At 41.8% G+C, this 18,323-nt stretch overlaps 1 protein-coding gene across 1 annotated transcript in view; it reads left to right on the top strand.

The window, feature by feature from the left end:
• Positions 1–16,949, top strand: part of cdk19 (cyclin-dependent kinase 19) — a 101,241-nt gene extending 84,292 nt beyond the window's left edge. Inside the window, exons 10-13 of the mRNA XM_036581338.1 lie at positions 1,205–1,302; positions 1,711–1,789; positions 3,077–3,316; positions 13,273–16,949. Of these exons, the coding sequence (XP_036437231.1) occupies positions 1,205–1,302; positions 1,711–1,789; positions 3,077–3,316; positions 13,273–13,398 (543 nt within the window). The 3' untranslated portion in view covers positions 13,399–16,949. The remainder of the gene's footprint in view (positions 1–1,204; positions 1,303–1,710; positions 1,790–3,076; positions 3,317–13,272) is intronic.
• Positions 16,950–18,323: the final 1,374 nt, after the last annotated feature.

Below are 18,323 nucleotides of genomic sequence, written 5' to 3'. Positions count from 1 at the left end.
GCTTGATTTTCTCTTATCTTTCAAAAATAAAAGCTTTAAGTGCTGTTTATCTGATAAGGACAGTGTTGGTGTCTACCAGATGTTGTTTATGCATATAAATTATCTTCTGCATAATTCACCATTTGAGGAGTAAACAATGGCTACGTTCACATTACCAGGTCGAAGTGGCACAAATCCGATTTTTTGCCCTAATGTGACTCAGATCTGATGTTTTCAGAGTTGTGTGGACACACAAATCTGATCTTTTCAAATCCGACCTGAGCCACTTTCATATGTGCTCCTGGATCAGATATGTATCCGATTCGTGGCCATGTGACTTTAATATGACACTCAGATCAGAATTCACGTGCTTTTTTCCACTCTTCGTGTGCCATTGTTCAGCGTTACCATGGCAGCAGCGCCGGACAGACGTTAAAGCCTGTAAACGGTGGAAGAGCAACACAACTCACTTTTGTCGCCTTCGTCTCGCTCTAATAATGAAGCTGAGAGCTGATCAGAGTTAATTATCTTCTCAGCGAAGCTCGTTCTGCTCGTTAGTTCGAGCTGGTGATGCACGTGATTCATTCATGTGATGTAACTGCGTAGGATGTGTTCATGCTGGTCATTTCAGGCCGCCGGTTCGTTCACATTAATGATGGATTTGAATCACTTACCTAGACAAGTGTGAACCGTCATGTCAGAGAGATCGGATTTGAGCAAAAAATCGGATTTGAGCAATGAGGCTTGTAATGTGAATGTAGCCAAAGTCATTCAGAGTGGTTTGATGTGAAATGCTCTGTTCTAGAGGAACCGATTCAGTTTTTCTTTACAGTGGTGGTGATAGGAACCAGACGTCTCAATGTATATAACACAAATATGGCCATTTTATTTACCATCCAAAACCACCAATGAACCTACACGTGTCTTCTGAGCTTTTATTGTAATGTTAGTAATGGTAAAATACTGGTAAATCTAAAAAAAAAATTATTTAATGACTTGTCGTCTCATAACCTCTCCACCATGAATGGATTTTAAAAATGATGCTTCTCTAAAAATGAAAATAAGGCAGTGTTTTCAGCATCAAGCAAAGTATTCAGAATGATTTCATGTAATAACTTTGTGCCAGTGGTAATCAGTTGTGCTACTGATGCTGCTAGAGTATTCCTTTAAGTGCATACTTAATGTATACCATAGGTTAACAAATTGTGCTTTGTTATTGATCTAGCTCCAGAAACTTCTTACCATGGATCCCACCAAAAGAATCACATCTGAACAAGCACTGCAAGACCCCTATTTCCTGGAGGAGCCCCTACCCACGTCCGAGTAAGACTCACTGAACCATGCCACCACACGCACAGGATGTGTAGAACATGCTTTTAGCATCTAATGATTCTGCAACAACAGCGTAGTCCTTTTGGCAGTATTGATGAAAAACAGGTCAATTGTGAGTATTGGCTGATTTTTGAGGAGATCGAAATGCCATTTGAGAGCCTCCCCTGAAGCCACTCTCTGCTATTTACAGCCCTACGTTAACGCCTGGAGAGAATTTCATTGGAGGAAAACAGAACAAAAGAGCTGCCCTCCTCGTTCTATGTTTGTCCCTGTTGTCCACATGATCGTAGCAGTGTAAATATCCGATAGTGGGTCAGCTCCCATGGGCAGACTGCAGTTACATTAGTCACGCTACAGGAGGTTCGTTTACAGAACTGTGCCATGTTTTTCTTTTTTCAGTGTCTTTGCAGGATGTCAGATCCCGTACCCTAAACGCGAGTTCCTCAACGAGGACGAACCTGAGGAGAAGACGGAGAAGGTAAAGCTCCATCTCGCAAAACTTGGCAGCTCCAGAACAGTTGACCAATTCCAAAATTCCAACATCTCTCCTTAGTCCCTTAGTTATTATTGCTACATTTGTCAGACTTTCAGTGCAGGCTGCCTGGTAGTATCCATAGCACTTGCGCTAAAAGTAAGAGTAGTTAGGATCATTTATAGGTGGAACACATTATTACTTTTAAAAAAAAAATAGGCCTCTCAAGATGTTCAGCGCAAACTTGCATGTGTATCATGTATATATCTTATCAGTTCATTGATGGAGGGAACGATGTTCACCGTAATCAAACCCTGGAAATATTTCAGTCTCCTGATATTACAGTGGTAGTTTTTTTTGTCTAATTCATAGTATTCAATTACGTCGTTAAGAACGCCCCACCGCCATTTTGGTAGGCAAGCTGTAACTTGACTGCACTGGTCAGTCACTTAATTAAGCTCATTTCTAAGGTGGACCAACAAAGTAGGTGTGTCTAATAGAGTGGACAGTGCGTGTTTAAAAACTCCTGTGGCTGATCCACTCATTTAGAGGTCCGCTCTCCTTTGTTATCACTACAGCAACAAATCAAATAAAATCAAGGAAATACACTGAAATGTATCGGCTAGTATGTTTTAAAAATGAGTTTTAAACTGAGTTTTCCCAAAAAAGTGTTTTCCTGCATTTACTGAGGCTTCGTTATCTCATGAGAGACCGCCACTGCGCTGCCAAATGAACCTGAAGTTACCTGCCAATATCGTGACAAGCGAGATTGTGTGATGTCATAGGAATACTATGACTAAGCAAGACGTCTTAGAGAGGAAAGCTACCCCTTCAGAAGGGCTAATGCTAATGCTAAAGCTAAGTCTAGAGCTAGCTAGTGCAGCGTTAGATGCTGAGGAGGACACATCTCTTGTGCAAAAGATGGCATGCATATAAGTGTATTGATAATGTATTAATAGTGCGTTAATAATGCATGTGCAGTCCCTGGTTAAGCTAACTTTCAAGTTATCAAGCTAACCTATCAGCAGCTAAAGTAAGAAAAGATAACTTAGCTAGCTAACCGATCCTAACACTGCAGATTTCTTCTATTAACTAGCCTTGCTAGTTCATAACGCTGGTTATATTACACACACTTCATCGTATGGCTGAAGAAGACTCTCTTACATGATCCATATACATGAATCGTTGTTGGTCAAAACAATGCAGGTCAGTCATGAGTTGACCAGTTTTGTGATATCTAATATTTACCCGTTTTTGTAATGCCCTAATATTGCATGCGTGGTTTTTATCTAGAACCAGACGCAGCAGCACCAGCAGACGGCTGCGCAGACGCAGGCTCAGACGCAGACGCAAACGCAGCAGGCTCAGTCACAGCAAAGCTCCGCTCAGACAAATGGCACGTCAGGGGCCGCAGGGGCCAACACAGGGCCCTCCATCCAGCACGGCCAGGACCAGGGGCCTCCAAACAAGAAGCCCCGCATCGGACCCTCAGGGGCCACCTCAGGAACAAATGTCCTGCAGTCAGACTACCAGGTGTGCCTCTCTCTTATCTCTTACTTCCTAGTCTCTCACTTCTCTCTCTCTGTCTCTCTCTCTCTCTCTCTCGCTCCCATGTACACATACACACACACCAACTTCTAAAGAAATGTTTATGCAATATCAGTTGAACAGTAAGAGGAGGGACCTCAGTGTTTCAGCTTTGATTCTTTTTGTACACATATGTGTCACTTGTACTTTAACATATAAAATCATGTATTATATATACGGGTATTATTTACTTATATGATGACATCCTGTAGGTATTATATATAATATAGTCTGTTCCATATCTGTTATATAGTTGTAAGTACCCTATATGTAGTAATAATATGTCCCACACATATTCTGTATGCGTAAGTAATTCAAGAGGCTTTAGTATAAGAGGCTTTATTGTCATTTCATTTCATTTTATGTACAATCACAGACAGTAGACAGTACTGAGAATATGTAGATTGTGCAAAGTGGGATGTAACATACTATGACATATTAGCAGATAGCCTAGCATTTATGAGCATAGCAGTCACTGAGGTAGCAACCAGAACAACAGCAACGGAATACAGTATTTGGTTGATACAGTATTGTAGCAGCCGATATTGTTAAATAAATAAAATGTGCAAAAATGTAAGTAGACAGATATGAATTATATTAAGTGAAGTGTTTCTGAGTGAAATGTAATAATTATTTTTAAATACAGTGTCACAGACATAATCTGGAATTCAATTATATGTACTAAAATAGATCCCGTATGTATAGTTTAATATAATATAATGTAATGTAATAGTACAGTATACTACATATGTAAGTAACTTTACAGGAAAAGGAAAAAACCTATGTTACCTTTAATGTAAGTCAGTGGACCCAGACTTTTTCATTCTGGGTCGTCTCTTTTGGTCTAATCTTCATGAAATTTACACACAATGTAAAGGGCAACAGGCTTTTTCAAATTATGTCAGAAACTGAAAAACGAGACACAAGGTTTTCTTCTGACAACAGCGATGTAAGTAGTTATATGTAGTAATATGTCCCTTATACATTATGGATATGTGAGTATGTATATGCAGCGACAATATGCACCATATATATTACATAAACAGTCTTGTGCAAAAGTTTTAGGTACCTGAGAAAATTACTTTTTAAAAACTTTTTATCTGGTAAGTGTTTTTGCTCAGGAAAACCAAACATTAGAATAGAAACAGTAAACATTAATTTAAGAGTTTTTATGTATGTTGCTGTATGCCATTTCTAAACCTCTCCTCAAAGGAGCCCAGTATTAATTCTAGTTATCATCCAATACCTGGTTTATCTAATCAGTCCTTCATTAAGTTAAATCAGAAGTACTGGTGATAGATTTGACCGAATGAGTGCGACGGATGAGAGCATCGTGGAGAAATCTGGAACCAAACCCGTGTTCTTCTAACCTGTTCATAAGATGTCATTCATGGGGCTCCCGAGTGGCACAACCCTCTATGCATTAGCCCAGTCAGATCGAGTTTGACCCCTGGTGATGCTACAGCCATCTGTGGCTTGGGAGTCCAAGAGGGCACAATTGGCCTCGCTCTCTCTGGGTGGGTAGGAACCCCCCCAATCACCTAGTGCGAAGCTAGCCAGCACAGGTATTTGTTAACTAACGTAACAGAACTGGTAGTTGGCACTTTCCTCCAAGTGCGTTCAGCTGTCCAGTGTCGTTGCATTAGCAGCTGTTCGAAAAGATGTACTGGCGCTTCACAGTTTAGTAACTGGTTGCAGTAGGAAAAAAGCTGTTCTTAAAGCAGGTTGTCTTCATTTTTAAAGATCTATAGCACCTACCTGGAGAAAGTGGTTGGAAGAGAGGGTTCGCTGGATGAGAGAATTCTGTAATTATTCTCTTTGCTTGCTTAAGAGTGCGTTGAGTATAAACAGTCAACTGAAGGAAGTGATATTCTATTCATCTTTGAAGCTTTACTGACAATCTTAAATTCAATTCTTTTGTATTGTAATGTTATATGGTGTTTTCTACAAGTTAAAAATTTTAATTTAATTTATATTATAACAATCTGAGCACATATACAAAATACGAAGTCCCATATGTATTGTATATACACTATATAGACAAAAGTATTGGGACACCTACACATTACACCCACAGGAGCTTTTATGTCATCCCAGAGGTTTTTGATGGGGTTGAGGTCAGAGCTCTGTGAGGGCCAGTCAAGTTCTTCCACATCAAACTCACCCAATCATGTCATGGACCTTGCTATGTGCACTGTGGCTCAGTCATGCTGGAACAGAAAAGATTCTTCCCCAAACTGTTCCCACAAAGTTATATGTGTACAGTTCACTGGACCTAAGGGTCCTAGGCCAACCCCTGAAAAACAAGACCATATCATTATCCCTCCTCCACCAAACTTTACAGTTGGCACAGCGCAGTCAGACAGGTGACTTTCTAGGTGGCATTCGCCAAACCCAGACTCGTCCATCAGACTGGCAGATAGAGAAGTGTGATTGGTTGTTCCACACAATGCGTTTCCATGGCTCCAGAGTCCAGTGGCAGCGTGCTTTACACCACTCCCTCAGTAATTAAGAGGTGTGTCCCAATACTTTTAGTGTGGGTAAGTGTGTGTATGAAATAAGGCTGTTCTAAGCATGACCCCACCCTTAACTTCAGTAACCAGAAGTAATGATTTTACTCTTTCACAACATTAGTGAGAGGTACTTTGCAAAGTCAGGAGGTTTTGATGGCTGGTCAGGACATGCACTGTCCGAAAATGCACTTTCAGTCTTCCCTTTTCTCTTCTTCTCCTCTGCTTTTCCTCCCTCTGTCTGCCTACTTTGCGTGACTTTCTCGCTGTCAGTGACATGTTACTGTGGAGATGGACTGAATGTGCCTCATCCAGCTCAACCAGAAAAGTGAGCGAGTACTGCAGGCCTGAGGGTTTGATACGCCTCTTTATTTTGCAGAAACCTTTAGTAATGTTTGAGCATGCTCACTAAATAAACACCCTCTTTCGCAGTAGTAAATCAATGAATAACTAAATGAAGTCCTCACGTGCCCTAAAGCCACTGGCGGTGGAGTGAAGCCCTGCTGCCCTTTCCCCCTCTCCCCTACCGCTGAGGAGAGACCACACGAACGCTGCCTCAGAGGACTGTGACTGTGTGTGTAAACTTTAACTGATAAACCCTGTCAGCCCACCAGAGTTATCTACTGCACCCCCAACCCGCCGCCTGATCTCTACACCAAATACAGTAACTCAGAGAGAGAGAGAGAGAGAGAGAGAGAGAGAGAGAGAGAGAGAGAAAATGGACAAAGAGAGAGAGAGGGAATAAGAGAGAGGTAAGGAGAGAAAAGAGAAAAAAGAGTGGTAAGGAGGGGGAAACAGAAAGAAGGAGAGAGGTAAGGAGGGAAAAGAGAAAAAGGGTTAAGGAGAGAAAGAGAAAGATAAGGAGGAAAAGGAGAAAGAGAGAAAGGGGGTGAGGAGGGAAAAGAGAAAGGGAGAAGGGAGGGAAAAAGAGAGAGAGGTAAGGAGGGAAAAGAGAAGGTAAGGAGGGAAAGAAAAGAGAAACGAGGTAAGGAGGGAAAGACAGATAAGGAGGGACAAGCGAAAGGGGGTAAGGGGGGAAAGAGCAAGGTAAGGACGGAAAAGAGAGAGAAAGAGGGGGGATGGGGTAAGGAGAGAAAGAGAGCAAGGTTAGGAAGGAAAAGAGTGAAAGAGGAGGGATGGAGGGGAAAGAGAAAGAGAAAGAGGGGTAAGAAGGGAAAGAAAGAGAGATAAGGAGGGAAAAGAGAAAGAGGAAGGAAGGAAAGAGATCGAGGTAATGTGTGAAAAGAGAAAGAGAAAGGGGCAAGGAGGGAAAGAGAGAGAGAGGTAAGAAGGGAAAAGAGAGAGAGAAAAAGGGGGTAAGGAGGGAAAAGGGAAAGAGAAAGAAAGGGTGAGGGAAGGAGAGAGAGGTGAGGAGGGAAAAGGGAAAGGGGTAAGGAGGGAAAAGAGAAGGTAAGGAGGGGAAAGAAAAAGAGAAACGGGGTAAGGAGGAAAAGACATAGAGATGAGGAGGGAAAAGAGAAAGGGGTAAGGAGGGAAAGAGAGCAAGGTAAGGAAGGAAAAGAAAGAGAAAGATGGAGTAAGGAGGAAAGAGAGAGAGAGAGAGAGAGAGAGAGCTAAGGAACCTCATCATTTATGTATTATAACTGTGCTGTGTTTGTAGCTGTTATTACTGTATTGACCTGTGCAGTACTGATACAGCAGGTGCACCAGCAGAGCCACATTCACAGCAGATCTACAGTCCAGTATTAAGGAAACGTCTGCTAATGTCTCTCCCCAGAACAAGCAGCACATCCCTAAACTGCAGCCAGTACTAAGCGATACATGCAACCCCTCCTGTGTTAGTCAATGTACCCATTTACACTGAACAGACACAGCTAACAGTTTAGATTCACTTTGATTGGCTTTTGCCAGTCACCACTATTAAAGCATGATGTAGGGCATGATGACTGGTTGGGGTCATTGCTCCTCTAAATGACCCCCTGTTGCCAGGCCCAGTGCTCAGTGCGCTTTACGGGAAAATGACTGGCTTCCGCTCAGAGAGTGTCAGTGATGCAGACAGCTGCTGCTCCTGTGCTGAGGGCAGTCAGCTACAGGTTATACTTCAACCGCTCACACATACACACACACACTTGGAGAAGAAAGTGTGTAATGGTGTTTCTGAGAAGTGTTGCAGTCAGCCTGAACATTCTGGACCCCCCACAGGTCCCACCGTCACCCAATATCGTATTGCAGTTCTATTTCTACACTTCACGATGGCAGTATGCCTTATGATATATTAAAAGCACCTCAGGGATTACCCTTGATACCTATTTATCACTGAGTGAAATGATTTACCCTTGCTGGATCATGCATTACGTAGTGCACGAGATACACCAACTGGCCACTTCATTAAGTGCCCTACTTTGTTTTTACCCTCATTGTCCAGTTTATTAGCTCCACTTACTATATAGGTGTACTTTGTAGTTCTACAATTACAGACTGTAGTCCATCTGTCTCTCTGTATACTTTGTTAGCCCCCTTTCACCCTGTTTTTCAATGGTCAGGACCCCCACAGGACTACCACAGAGTAGGTATTATTTGGGTGATGGGTCATCCTCAGCACTGCAGTGACATTGACATGGTGGTGGTGTGTTAGTGTGTGTTGTACTGGTACAAGTGGATCAGACACAGAGAGTCCACTCACTGTACACTCTATTGGACACTCCTACCTTGTTGGTCCACCTTGTAGATGTAAAGTCAGAGACGATAGCTCATCTGCTGCTGCACAGTTTGTGTTGGTCATCCTCTAGTCCTTCATCAGTGGCCACAGGACGCTGCCCACAGGACGCTGTTGGCTGGATGTGTCATCTTGTCGGTGGACTATTATCAGTCCAGCAGTGACAGTTTTTTACTATAGAGAAATTAAATATGTGCAAAATACAATTAGAGCATTTTAAAATTAATACAAATTTCATTGTAGGAATTATATTTTAACATCTAAGGTTTTATTTCTCAATGGTAAGAATTGCAGCCTTTTTCCAGTTTATTATAATTGCAGGAACAGCTTTTACTAACAAGATGTTTAACATATGGTATTTTTTATTGCAGTTAAAGATTAAATTAACATGCTAAAGGTTTTTTTTCAGGAAATCAGTTTTACATGTGAAAATTAAGTCATAACTAGTAAATATTTCATTCTTAATATCAGGGAATTTGATTTGCACATGTAAAATTAAATGTTAAATGTTGACTATTAAAAACACCTTGTTAAAAATGCATTTTTCCTTATCGCTGTTGTTGGATCAAAACCTCTTACCTCCAAAATAATAACTTTGCAGGAGAAGGAAAAAACATTTATTGTATTACTTTTATTGTAAGTCAGTGGAACCAGATGTTTTTACAAGTCATTCTGGATCATTTCTTTTAGTCCATTCATCATGACATTTGCACACAATGTAAAGGTTAACAGGCATTTTGAAATTATGTCAAAAACTGAAAAGCAGCTTCACGTGTGCACATTGAATTCATTTGTAAAACCCATTGTAAAGCTGAAAAATAAGATTGAAGGCTGAAACTGCTGAAGCAAGTAATTAGAATCTCAACATGTCAAATTAGTCTTCACTGATTTTGGATTACAAGCTAAACCTGCTTTCCACACACAAACAGCGAATTTGGTGCAGGAAGAAGACGGCATTTAAAGTTCAGTATCAGGATCTGAAATCCTTTTGAGCTTTTTTACTCTCCTCTTTTCTCCTACTGCAGCAGTTAGAAGGTTTGCTGTGCTGTTCCCCCCAAACAGATCAAAACTTTTTTTTTTTTAAATATCCCTGCTGTCGGAAACAAAACCTCACCTTTTTCAGTTTTTGACATCATTTGAAAATACCTGTTGCCCTTTGCAATGTTTGTAAATTTCACTAAGAATGGACCAAAAGAAACGCCCCAAAATGACTTGGAAAAATGTCTGGTTCCATTGACTTACATTAAAAGTAAAGTATGTTTTTTGCTTCTCCTGTAAAGTTACCATTTTGGAAATATGAGGTTTTGTTCTGACAGCAGCGATATCTTAGTTAATCAGCTGAGTGTGTGTGAGTGTGTGAGCTGAGGTGCTGATATAGGACAAATTTAAAGAGTGATCTACTGTGTGTGACCAAACCAGTTTGGAAACAATGTAGAAAGTGTCTTTCACAATGGCTTCTTAATGAGGAAAATTATTGCCAGAGTGGTTTAGACGTTATTTTTGTGTCGTGCTATAAATCACTACACCAGTAATCCTCATTTATGAATGAGGTGTTCCCTCCATGCTGTTTCCTCATATCGTCACTGTAAGGCCAGAAACATACGCAAGTACGCAAATGCAAATGACGGCACTCGGCCAACGTATTGCAAACCCTCAGCCCTTCTGTACGAACTTGGACAGAGGACCGCTTGGACAGGCTTGGTTGTCATTATAGCGCCCCTTGCTGTCATGCTCAGAATGCAGCTCGCGCTTATGTTGCATTATAAAATGTGTCATAATGTTTGAACACAACTGCATGTGAAACCCCATCTGCATAGCTTGAAGCATCTGCCTTTCCCTGCGTGAAGTGTGTTTCGGGCCTAAATAAGGGCCATAAGGTTTTGTTCCGACAGTGATGAAGTGAATCATCCTAAACGTGGCACCTTTTTTAAACAGCCCTTATCATAGAACATTGAATTTTTGTTTCATTTTTGCACGTAAGCCACACAAATGTCATAAATGGGTGCACGCAGGCAGGCAGCTGCAAGCAGAGTTAAAACGGTGTCTTGTATGTCACACGCACACCTAACCGCAGCCACTCTGTGTCCTAGTTTTTGGCCACTACGTTCCACCATGCAGCACACCATTCCCCTTTCTCTCTCAGTTTGTTGTCCTTCATATGCTTTTAAATACAGGCAACAGTGCCACTCTGTGGGTTTAATTGACCCTGTCCATGGACATAAGCAGACACACGAGGGTCAAACCGGTGCATAAGACCTCCCTCTCACACACACTGGGTAAAGATGTTTGTACCTCCACAACATTTTGAGAACAGGCCAGTAATATTAATTCACTTAGTTCATATGTTTCCAAAAAAAAACACTCCTTACAGTGGGTCAAACATATTTTGTTCATTTCTGAAGTGAAAACATGCAGCAAACTTTTAAAAAAAGTGACATTTTTCTGCCAATGTCATTGCAGTTACTTCATATCTGTTAAACTTAAAAAATTTAAAAGGCAAAAATGGTAATTGTGGCACATGCAAAAGTTTGAACACTGCTTAAATGCCTCAGTAGGACTGTTAAGGACATTAAAAAATGTCGTTAGCTGATATCAAAATCCAGAGCGTAAGTTCTTTGACTCTTTCAACCTTGTGCTGACAACTGTGGGCTGAGGATCTGAAGGTAAAGCTAATTGATGCCCACAAAGGAGGTGAAGGCTATAAAAAGATGTCAAAGGACTTATAGCTCACAGTTTGCGCTGTTCGAAATGTCATTAAGAAATGGCAGTTAAGGGGAACTGTGGAGGTCCAGCCAAGATCTGGAAGCCCAAGAAAACTATAGAACTGCTCGTATGCTGACTGGAAAGGCAAAGCAAAACCCCCACATGGCAGCAAAGGACCGGAGCTGACAGGGGAGTGGTGGTGCATTGCTGTACTGTGCAGTGATGCTCACATGATCTGCATGCTAGGGTCAGCAGAAAATCAGTGTCTGAAGTATTCGAATCATCTAGATAAGCTAGAGGCATTTTGAAAACAAGTGCTGTGGACTGATGAAATACAAATGGAACCTTTTGGCCACAGTTTTTGCAGAGAAAAAGCAGAATCTGATGAAAAGAACACCTTGCCAACTGTTAAGAATAAGGATAGATCTGTTATGCTGGGAGGTGCATGGCAGCCAGTGGAATAGGAAACATTGCACATGCCACATTTACTTTTATTTTTGCCTGTTTTTTTCCACTGTAATCAACAAAATGTCATTTGCCCAACTTTCGCACACAAATGTATACAAATTGTAAATAAACTGTAATCATTACAAGCTATTGTATTGAGTGTTTGGTTCGCTTTAAAGGAATGGTTGTGAAAGATCATGACATGTGACAAACATCACGTGTTAGTACTGGGTGAAAATGAACACCACAACGTTTGCCATGTTCAGAGCCCTGACTGACGCCTCAGGGCCAAAATCTTCAGCGCTTTGTTTGCCCTCAATTTGAATGATCAGGTTAAATGTACAATAACACATTTAATGCATTTACAAGCTTGTTCTGTGAATTCTGCCTCTAGAAACATATTTAATGATCATCTTATCAGCATGGCAGTGTTATCTACTACAGCCCTGCTACCTTCTTTACGTTTACGGATTGTTTGTCTTGATAGAGGACCGACTTGGATGTTCTTTTAAACTGGATGTCTAGGCTCCCCTTGCCAAATCCTACTCACACACACACACACACACACACACACACACACACACACACACAGAACAGATGTGTCTTAACCTGCTGCTCACTACAATGAACAGATGAACAGGTTTTACTGCTTTCAGAAACGTTCCAGATCTCTGCTTTGATTTATACTGAGTTTAATGTTGATTAACTTTTGCTGGCGAGAGTGAAATAGTTCACTCCACTGACAGACTGATTACTAACCATGTCACTTTCTCTCTCTCCTTCTCTCTCTCTCTCTCTCTCCCTCTCTCTTACACGTTCTCTCTCTCTCTCACACACACATTCTCTCTCTCTCTCTCTCTCTCTCTTTCTCTCTCTCTATCTCTCACTTTCTCTCACTCTTCCTCTCTTACTCTCAATGTCACTCTGTCTCTTTCTCTCTCTCTTTCTTTCCAACTCTTCTCTCTCTTTTATTGTCTCTCTCGTTCGGTCTCATTTGCCCTCTCTCTCTTTTTCTGTCACTTTCTCCGTCCCTCGCTCTCTCTCTCTCTTTTCTCTTCCTTTGTCTCTCTCTCTCTCTCTCTCTTATTCTCTTTCTCTATCACTCTTTCTCTTTTTCTGTCTCTCTTGTTCTCTCTTTCTCTGTAACTCTCTCCACACCTCTCTCTCTGTCTTTTTCTGTCACTTTTTTCTCTTTCTCTGTTGTCCTCCTTCTCTGTCTTTCTTACTCTCTCTCTCTTTCACTGGCTCTTTCTCTCTGTTACTCTCTCTTTTTCTGTCTATTCACCCTCTCTCTCTCTCTCTTTCTCTCTCTCACTCTTTCTCGCTGTTACTCTTTTTTTTTTCTTTCATTCGCAACTCTTTTTCTCACTCTTTCATTTTTCCTCTTCTCTCTTCTTTCATCTGTCACTTTCTCCCTCTTTCTCTGTATTACTTTCTTTCTTTCTTTCTGTCTCTCTGTCTCTCTCTCAATGTCACTCCTCTCTGTCTGTCTCTCTCTCTCTCTCTCTCTCTCTCTTTCTCTCTCTCTCTCTCTCTCTCTCTCTCCTTCCATTTGTGTATTTCAGCACTCCAGCTCGCGCCTTGGCTACCAAAGCAACGTCCAGGGCTCCACCCAGTCGCAGAGCACTATGGGATATTCATCTTCATCTCAGCAGAGCTCACAGTACTCTCATCAGCCTCACCGCTACTGAGGCGCAGACGCACGTACAGATTCACGAGCACATGCACGCAGGTCTCGCTGCCATTCCTCCTGCACTCATTTAGCGAGGCCTGATTATGAGCCTTCCTCCTGTGACATCATCCCTCTCCCTCCTTATCCTCATTTCCTTTTTCTTTTCCAAGTCTTAAACCTTCAACCCAAGATCTGCAGTACCAGTCAAAAGAAGCTGCTTGTGAAGAGTTTTATTTATTTTAGAATGGAAGTGAAAACATTTCAACTATGAATTTACATATGGAATTGTAGAGTGACCAAAAAGTGTTAATCTGTTTTAATGTCCTTCATAGTATCCAGCCTTTGCCTTTGGCAGTTTGTCAAGCGGCCGCATGAGGAGCCACCTGAGATGCTTTTCCAACAGACTTGATAAAGATAATTCGTTAATTATAAAAAAAAACCTCGACAAAACCTCGTATCTCCAAAGTGGTAACTTCAGGGGAAAGAAAAACTTTCTTATCTTTGGAAGATTTTTTTTTTTCAAGTATTTTTCAAGCATTTCGATTGCTCCTTTCATAATAAATGGTTAACACTTTTGTAAAGGGCAGCTGGTGTTTTCAAATTCTGTCAAATTCTGTAGGAAAATATAAAATGACAAAAAAATGGAGATACAAGGTTTTGTTTCTCAAGTGTCTCCAAACTTTTGACTGGTACCGTATGTGCTGTATCCTGCTAACCTCACCAAAACAAGCAGCATCAACAGTAGCCATAGCCCCCTGCACCACCCTCATGGTCCTAGAGTGGTGGGATATTAAGCTCCGCCCCTCTATTAGCTGCGTCCTCAGTGTCCACCATCAGCGTCTGCTGGAGCAGTGCTCTCTGATCCCTGTCCAGTTCTGTTTTCCATGCTCCAACACACCTCCGCTCATGAAGGCCTGGCCAATCAGCTGGGTAGTGGGTTCATGCTTTACCTTTTAAGAATGTGAATGGAATTCATTACATTGTAATGTGACTAATTATGCAATTATGTAATTATATTAATAGCAATTGCATATAGTATAGTATAGTACGGGGCAAAGCCTTTGATAATGCAAATTTCTGCTGGCGCCTCTATGAGAATTGCAATTGCGTGTTAACGTTAAGGCTGTGTATTCACTTTCCTTCTGGTTTTAATGCTTCTTATAAGCAGCTCTATCTGCTTTTGAAAGCTGGAAAATGGGGAAAATGTTTATTCCATTATGTATTTGGGTATGTTTGAGGTTTACAGCCTCAAACATAGCAAGGCTGCACCAATATTGGCAGTCGTGTGTTCTGTTCGTATTCAGCACTAATTGAAATGAGCTGTCTGGTTGTGAGTTATCCACTCTGATATATAGCCAAACATGTTTACAGTCATTCTATAGCAAAGCAGAAGAACTGTTCTAAATTATCATGGTGGATGACCAGTTCTGAACCGGACGTAGTAGGAACAGAAGCTTGAACCCACACCAGCCATTTTATGGATAATGTTTGGGAAATTTTGCACTAGTCCATTGGCACTAAAACATGATTCTTAATGTGTTTGTTTGTCCTGCTTTTTGGACAGGACTTTGTTAGTGAAAGCAGGTGATGTTGGAGAAGCTACAGCTCCAGATAGAACCGAGCACTGCTTCAGTAGAGCTTCTTTACACAAGCAAATCCACAAAGTTAGCATTAGCATTAGCATCTACACCCCCCCCTTCACTGCCCTTAAAGAGCTAGACTGGCAGAAGCTGAAGTCTACCGGTAGCACTGAGACCAGCACCCTCCAGAACTCTGCAACCCTCGGAGATCCGGAGATAGGAGGACTAAACTCTCTGATCAGAATCAACACCAGCCTGACCCACGGTCCAGCCATGAGAACCCAGAAATCTCAGTGTCCGGACAGAACAGGCCCTCGAGACCCTCGGTGTGGAACCGGCCTGCCAGCGGCAGCTCTAATCCTGCAGTGACCAGCCACACCTGCAATATGGAGGCTAAAACACATAGGAACCAAATAGCCACCCCCTCTTCTTGTCTCTCTTTCTATCTCTCTTTCTGTCTATGTCATTCAAAGGTTTCGGGACACCTAGGTGCTTTTAGCATGGGTGAGAATGCGGTTTGTTGGTTTGCAGTAAAAGCAGCACTTCAGTACCGAAAATGAAACCTTCAATCTAAAAGTAGGCCAAACTACTCAAGCGCTCTACCACCCGGAAGTAAAGCACAGCTAACAACACGACTTCATGCAATCTGTGTGAAATTTCAGGCTAGATTTCTACAAGATCTTATTGAAGACATTCTTTTTTATCCAATCTAGCATTTTCAGCCCAATACCTGTATGTGGTTTCGGGCCAGTGCTAGCTTTTTTTGCAATAACTTAACATATTGAACTGGTAGATGCTTCAGTCTTGCTCATTTTCCTTTGCAAAACTTACAAAACAATGAAGGAACAGCTGATAAAAGCCCTACCACTGGGAATAAAGCCAAAATCTACCCTGTCCTATGATCAGCAGTCTTTGGGCCAAAAGAGGTTCTTTTTACAAAGAGGTGCTTTTAATGTCATTTTAAAACGCAACATTTTTCTTCATACTACCTGAAGCTGAGTCTCGAAGCAAAATACCTAAAGGATTGGATCCTTTTTTATATGCTAACAAAAACTTTTCCTAACTTGTTTGAAAGTCAAAATGGGCTGGTTTCAGTGGAAGGAAAGGTGTCCCCAAACCTTTGACTGTCTGTCTTTCGATCTTTTTTCTGTCAGACTGGAGGTAAACCCGTGCATGTCCGACATGCGCATTACAGAGAAGCACTTAGCAAGTGTAATGACCGCCGGCTGGACTCTACCAGAGCGGGACGCAGCTGTTTTTTTTCTTCGAGCACGTGCAGAGCGCCTTTTGCAACTTTTCAACTACGGACTTCGGAGGCTTTGACCTTTTCTCATTTTTTTTTTCTTCGCCCTTTTGTAAATATTGAATTCTCAGATGAGGACACCGCAGAGGAAACCCTTTACTTTTATGATTCAGACTCTGGACATTCATTTCATCGACGACCGACAATGACGAACAGCAAATATCAGCGTTTGTCAGAAAATGAAGAAAAGAAAAAGACAAAAAAAAAGCATTTTATTGTTCGCCGAAGAGGAACAGCTTTTGGGCCGTGACGTTGAGAGTGTCGACCCTGTTTGTATGTGAGTGAGCGACTGTGAGTGTGTGTGTGTGTGTGTGTTTGTTACCTTGTCTGGGGCAGCTAGCAGGTAAACTGCTCCAGTGACTGTTACCTCCTTAGTCTTGTTTGATATTTTATAAGTTTGTTATTTTTTTATTGTTGCTTTTGAAGAACATATATGTTTGTTTGTTCACTTTTTTTTTTTTTCATTTCTTGCGGCTCACTGTGTGGACGCGCGGTAATAGCAGAGTTTCACAAGCGCTGAATCAAACTAGGGGGCCGAATGGGCTCTGTAATATGGAAGAACTGTCAGCCGGTGGCCCTCTTGGGGCAGGGCAGCTTTGAAGATGCAGTTTAACTTCATTCCAGGCCCTGTTTTTCTCATAACCAAAATCTGCGGTAAGAAGAAGCATGAAATGGGAGGATGGAAGTTGGCGGAGGCGGGGGTGGGGAGGGGGCTGGGGCGGGGTGGGGTGGTTCTTTCAAAAAGCCAGGACATGTTTGGTGTCTGAAGTTGGCTCCTTTAGTTTTGTGCTACAAGGCAAATGTAATAGAAGCCAGTAGGCTTTTGTATTACTTTTAGATTCATTAGCCTTGTAGCTCCACGCAAAACTAAAGAAGCCAACTTCAGACACCAAACGTGTCCTGACTGATCATCTGCTTTTCATTTAAAGGGGAATTCCACCAATAGGGGAAAATTGAACCATTTCATTAACCTAAGCCAAAAGTAAACAGGAGCAGAGCTAAAGGATGCTCCAGCTGGAAGGTCCTCACTTTGGGCTTAAGTTATCCAGCTTAATGAGAAGTCCTGCCACCCCCTGGTCTCAAATCGACGAAGAAAGAAAGAAACGGGCAAAATGTACCACGACAGAGCCTGAAACTGCACTGCATCCATTAGTAACACTGACATCTAGTGGTGGTTAAGAGAAGCGCATAGCACTTAGTGGTCTCAAACAGCTAGCTCTTCTTCACTCCGTACTGTAGGACATCAGTGGTGGGTGTGATGTGTGAGAGACTCGGTCCTGTATGGTGAAGCTCTTTTTGCTCCGTTTAACTGATCTGAGACGTATTAAAGACTGAAGAACATGCTGAAGAATACGTCCCACATCAGACGAGCAAAAGGCACTGATCCCAGTTCAGGTTGATCCCGGTTGCAGCGACCTGAGAGGAGCGATTCATTTCATCCAGGCGGACCCCAGTGTGGCCTGACGTTTAAAGGCAGATTTATCTCATAAATGCAGTGTTTGTGGGCACAGCTCACAACAACAGTGGGCTGAGCTAATGGCCACCAGTTAGCTTGATCTTATTTGCATAATGCTAACTGTCTGAACTCCTATTGGCTGGCTTCCATTACTTGTCAGCATTTCTGAGTGAGATGTTCCTTTTAACTGGGAATTTTACAGATCAAAATGTCTGCATATTTCAGTTGGTGAGATGCAAACAGAGTCGTTCAGGGTATGAAAACTTGCTGACTCTGATTTCTTTACAGTGGTGGTGATAGGAACCAGAGGTCAATAGCAAAATGATCAGTAGGCCTTCACGCATCCTCTAAGCCTTCATGTTGTCGCTGTTGGAACAAAAGCTTGTATCTCCGAAATGTTAGCTTTGCAAGAAGGAAAAACCTTCTGGACTTATAATAGAAGTCAATGCAACCAGATTTTTTTCCAAGTCATTTTGGACCATTTCTGTTGGTTCATTTGTCATGTAATTTTAACACAATGCAAAGGATAACTGGAGTTTTCACGACATGCTGCGTATATTCTATAAACTATTAAGGCTGAAAACTTCTCAAAACCACCATGATGA

The sequence above is a fragment of the Colossoma macropomum genome, unplaced genomic scaffold (genome assembly GCF_904425465.1).
Source record: "Colossoma macropomum unplaced genomic scaffold, Colossoma_macropomum, whole genome shotgun sequence".
NCBI lineage: Eukaryota > Metazoa > Chordata > Actinopteri > Characiformes > Serrasalmidae > Colossoma > Colossoma macropomum.
This window is presented reverse-complemented; position numbering and strand designations above follow the sequence as displayed.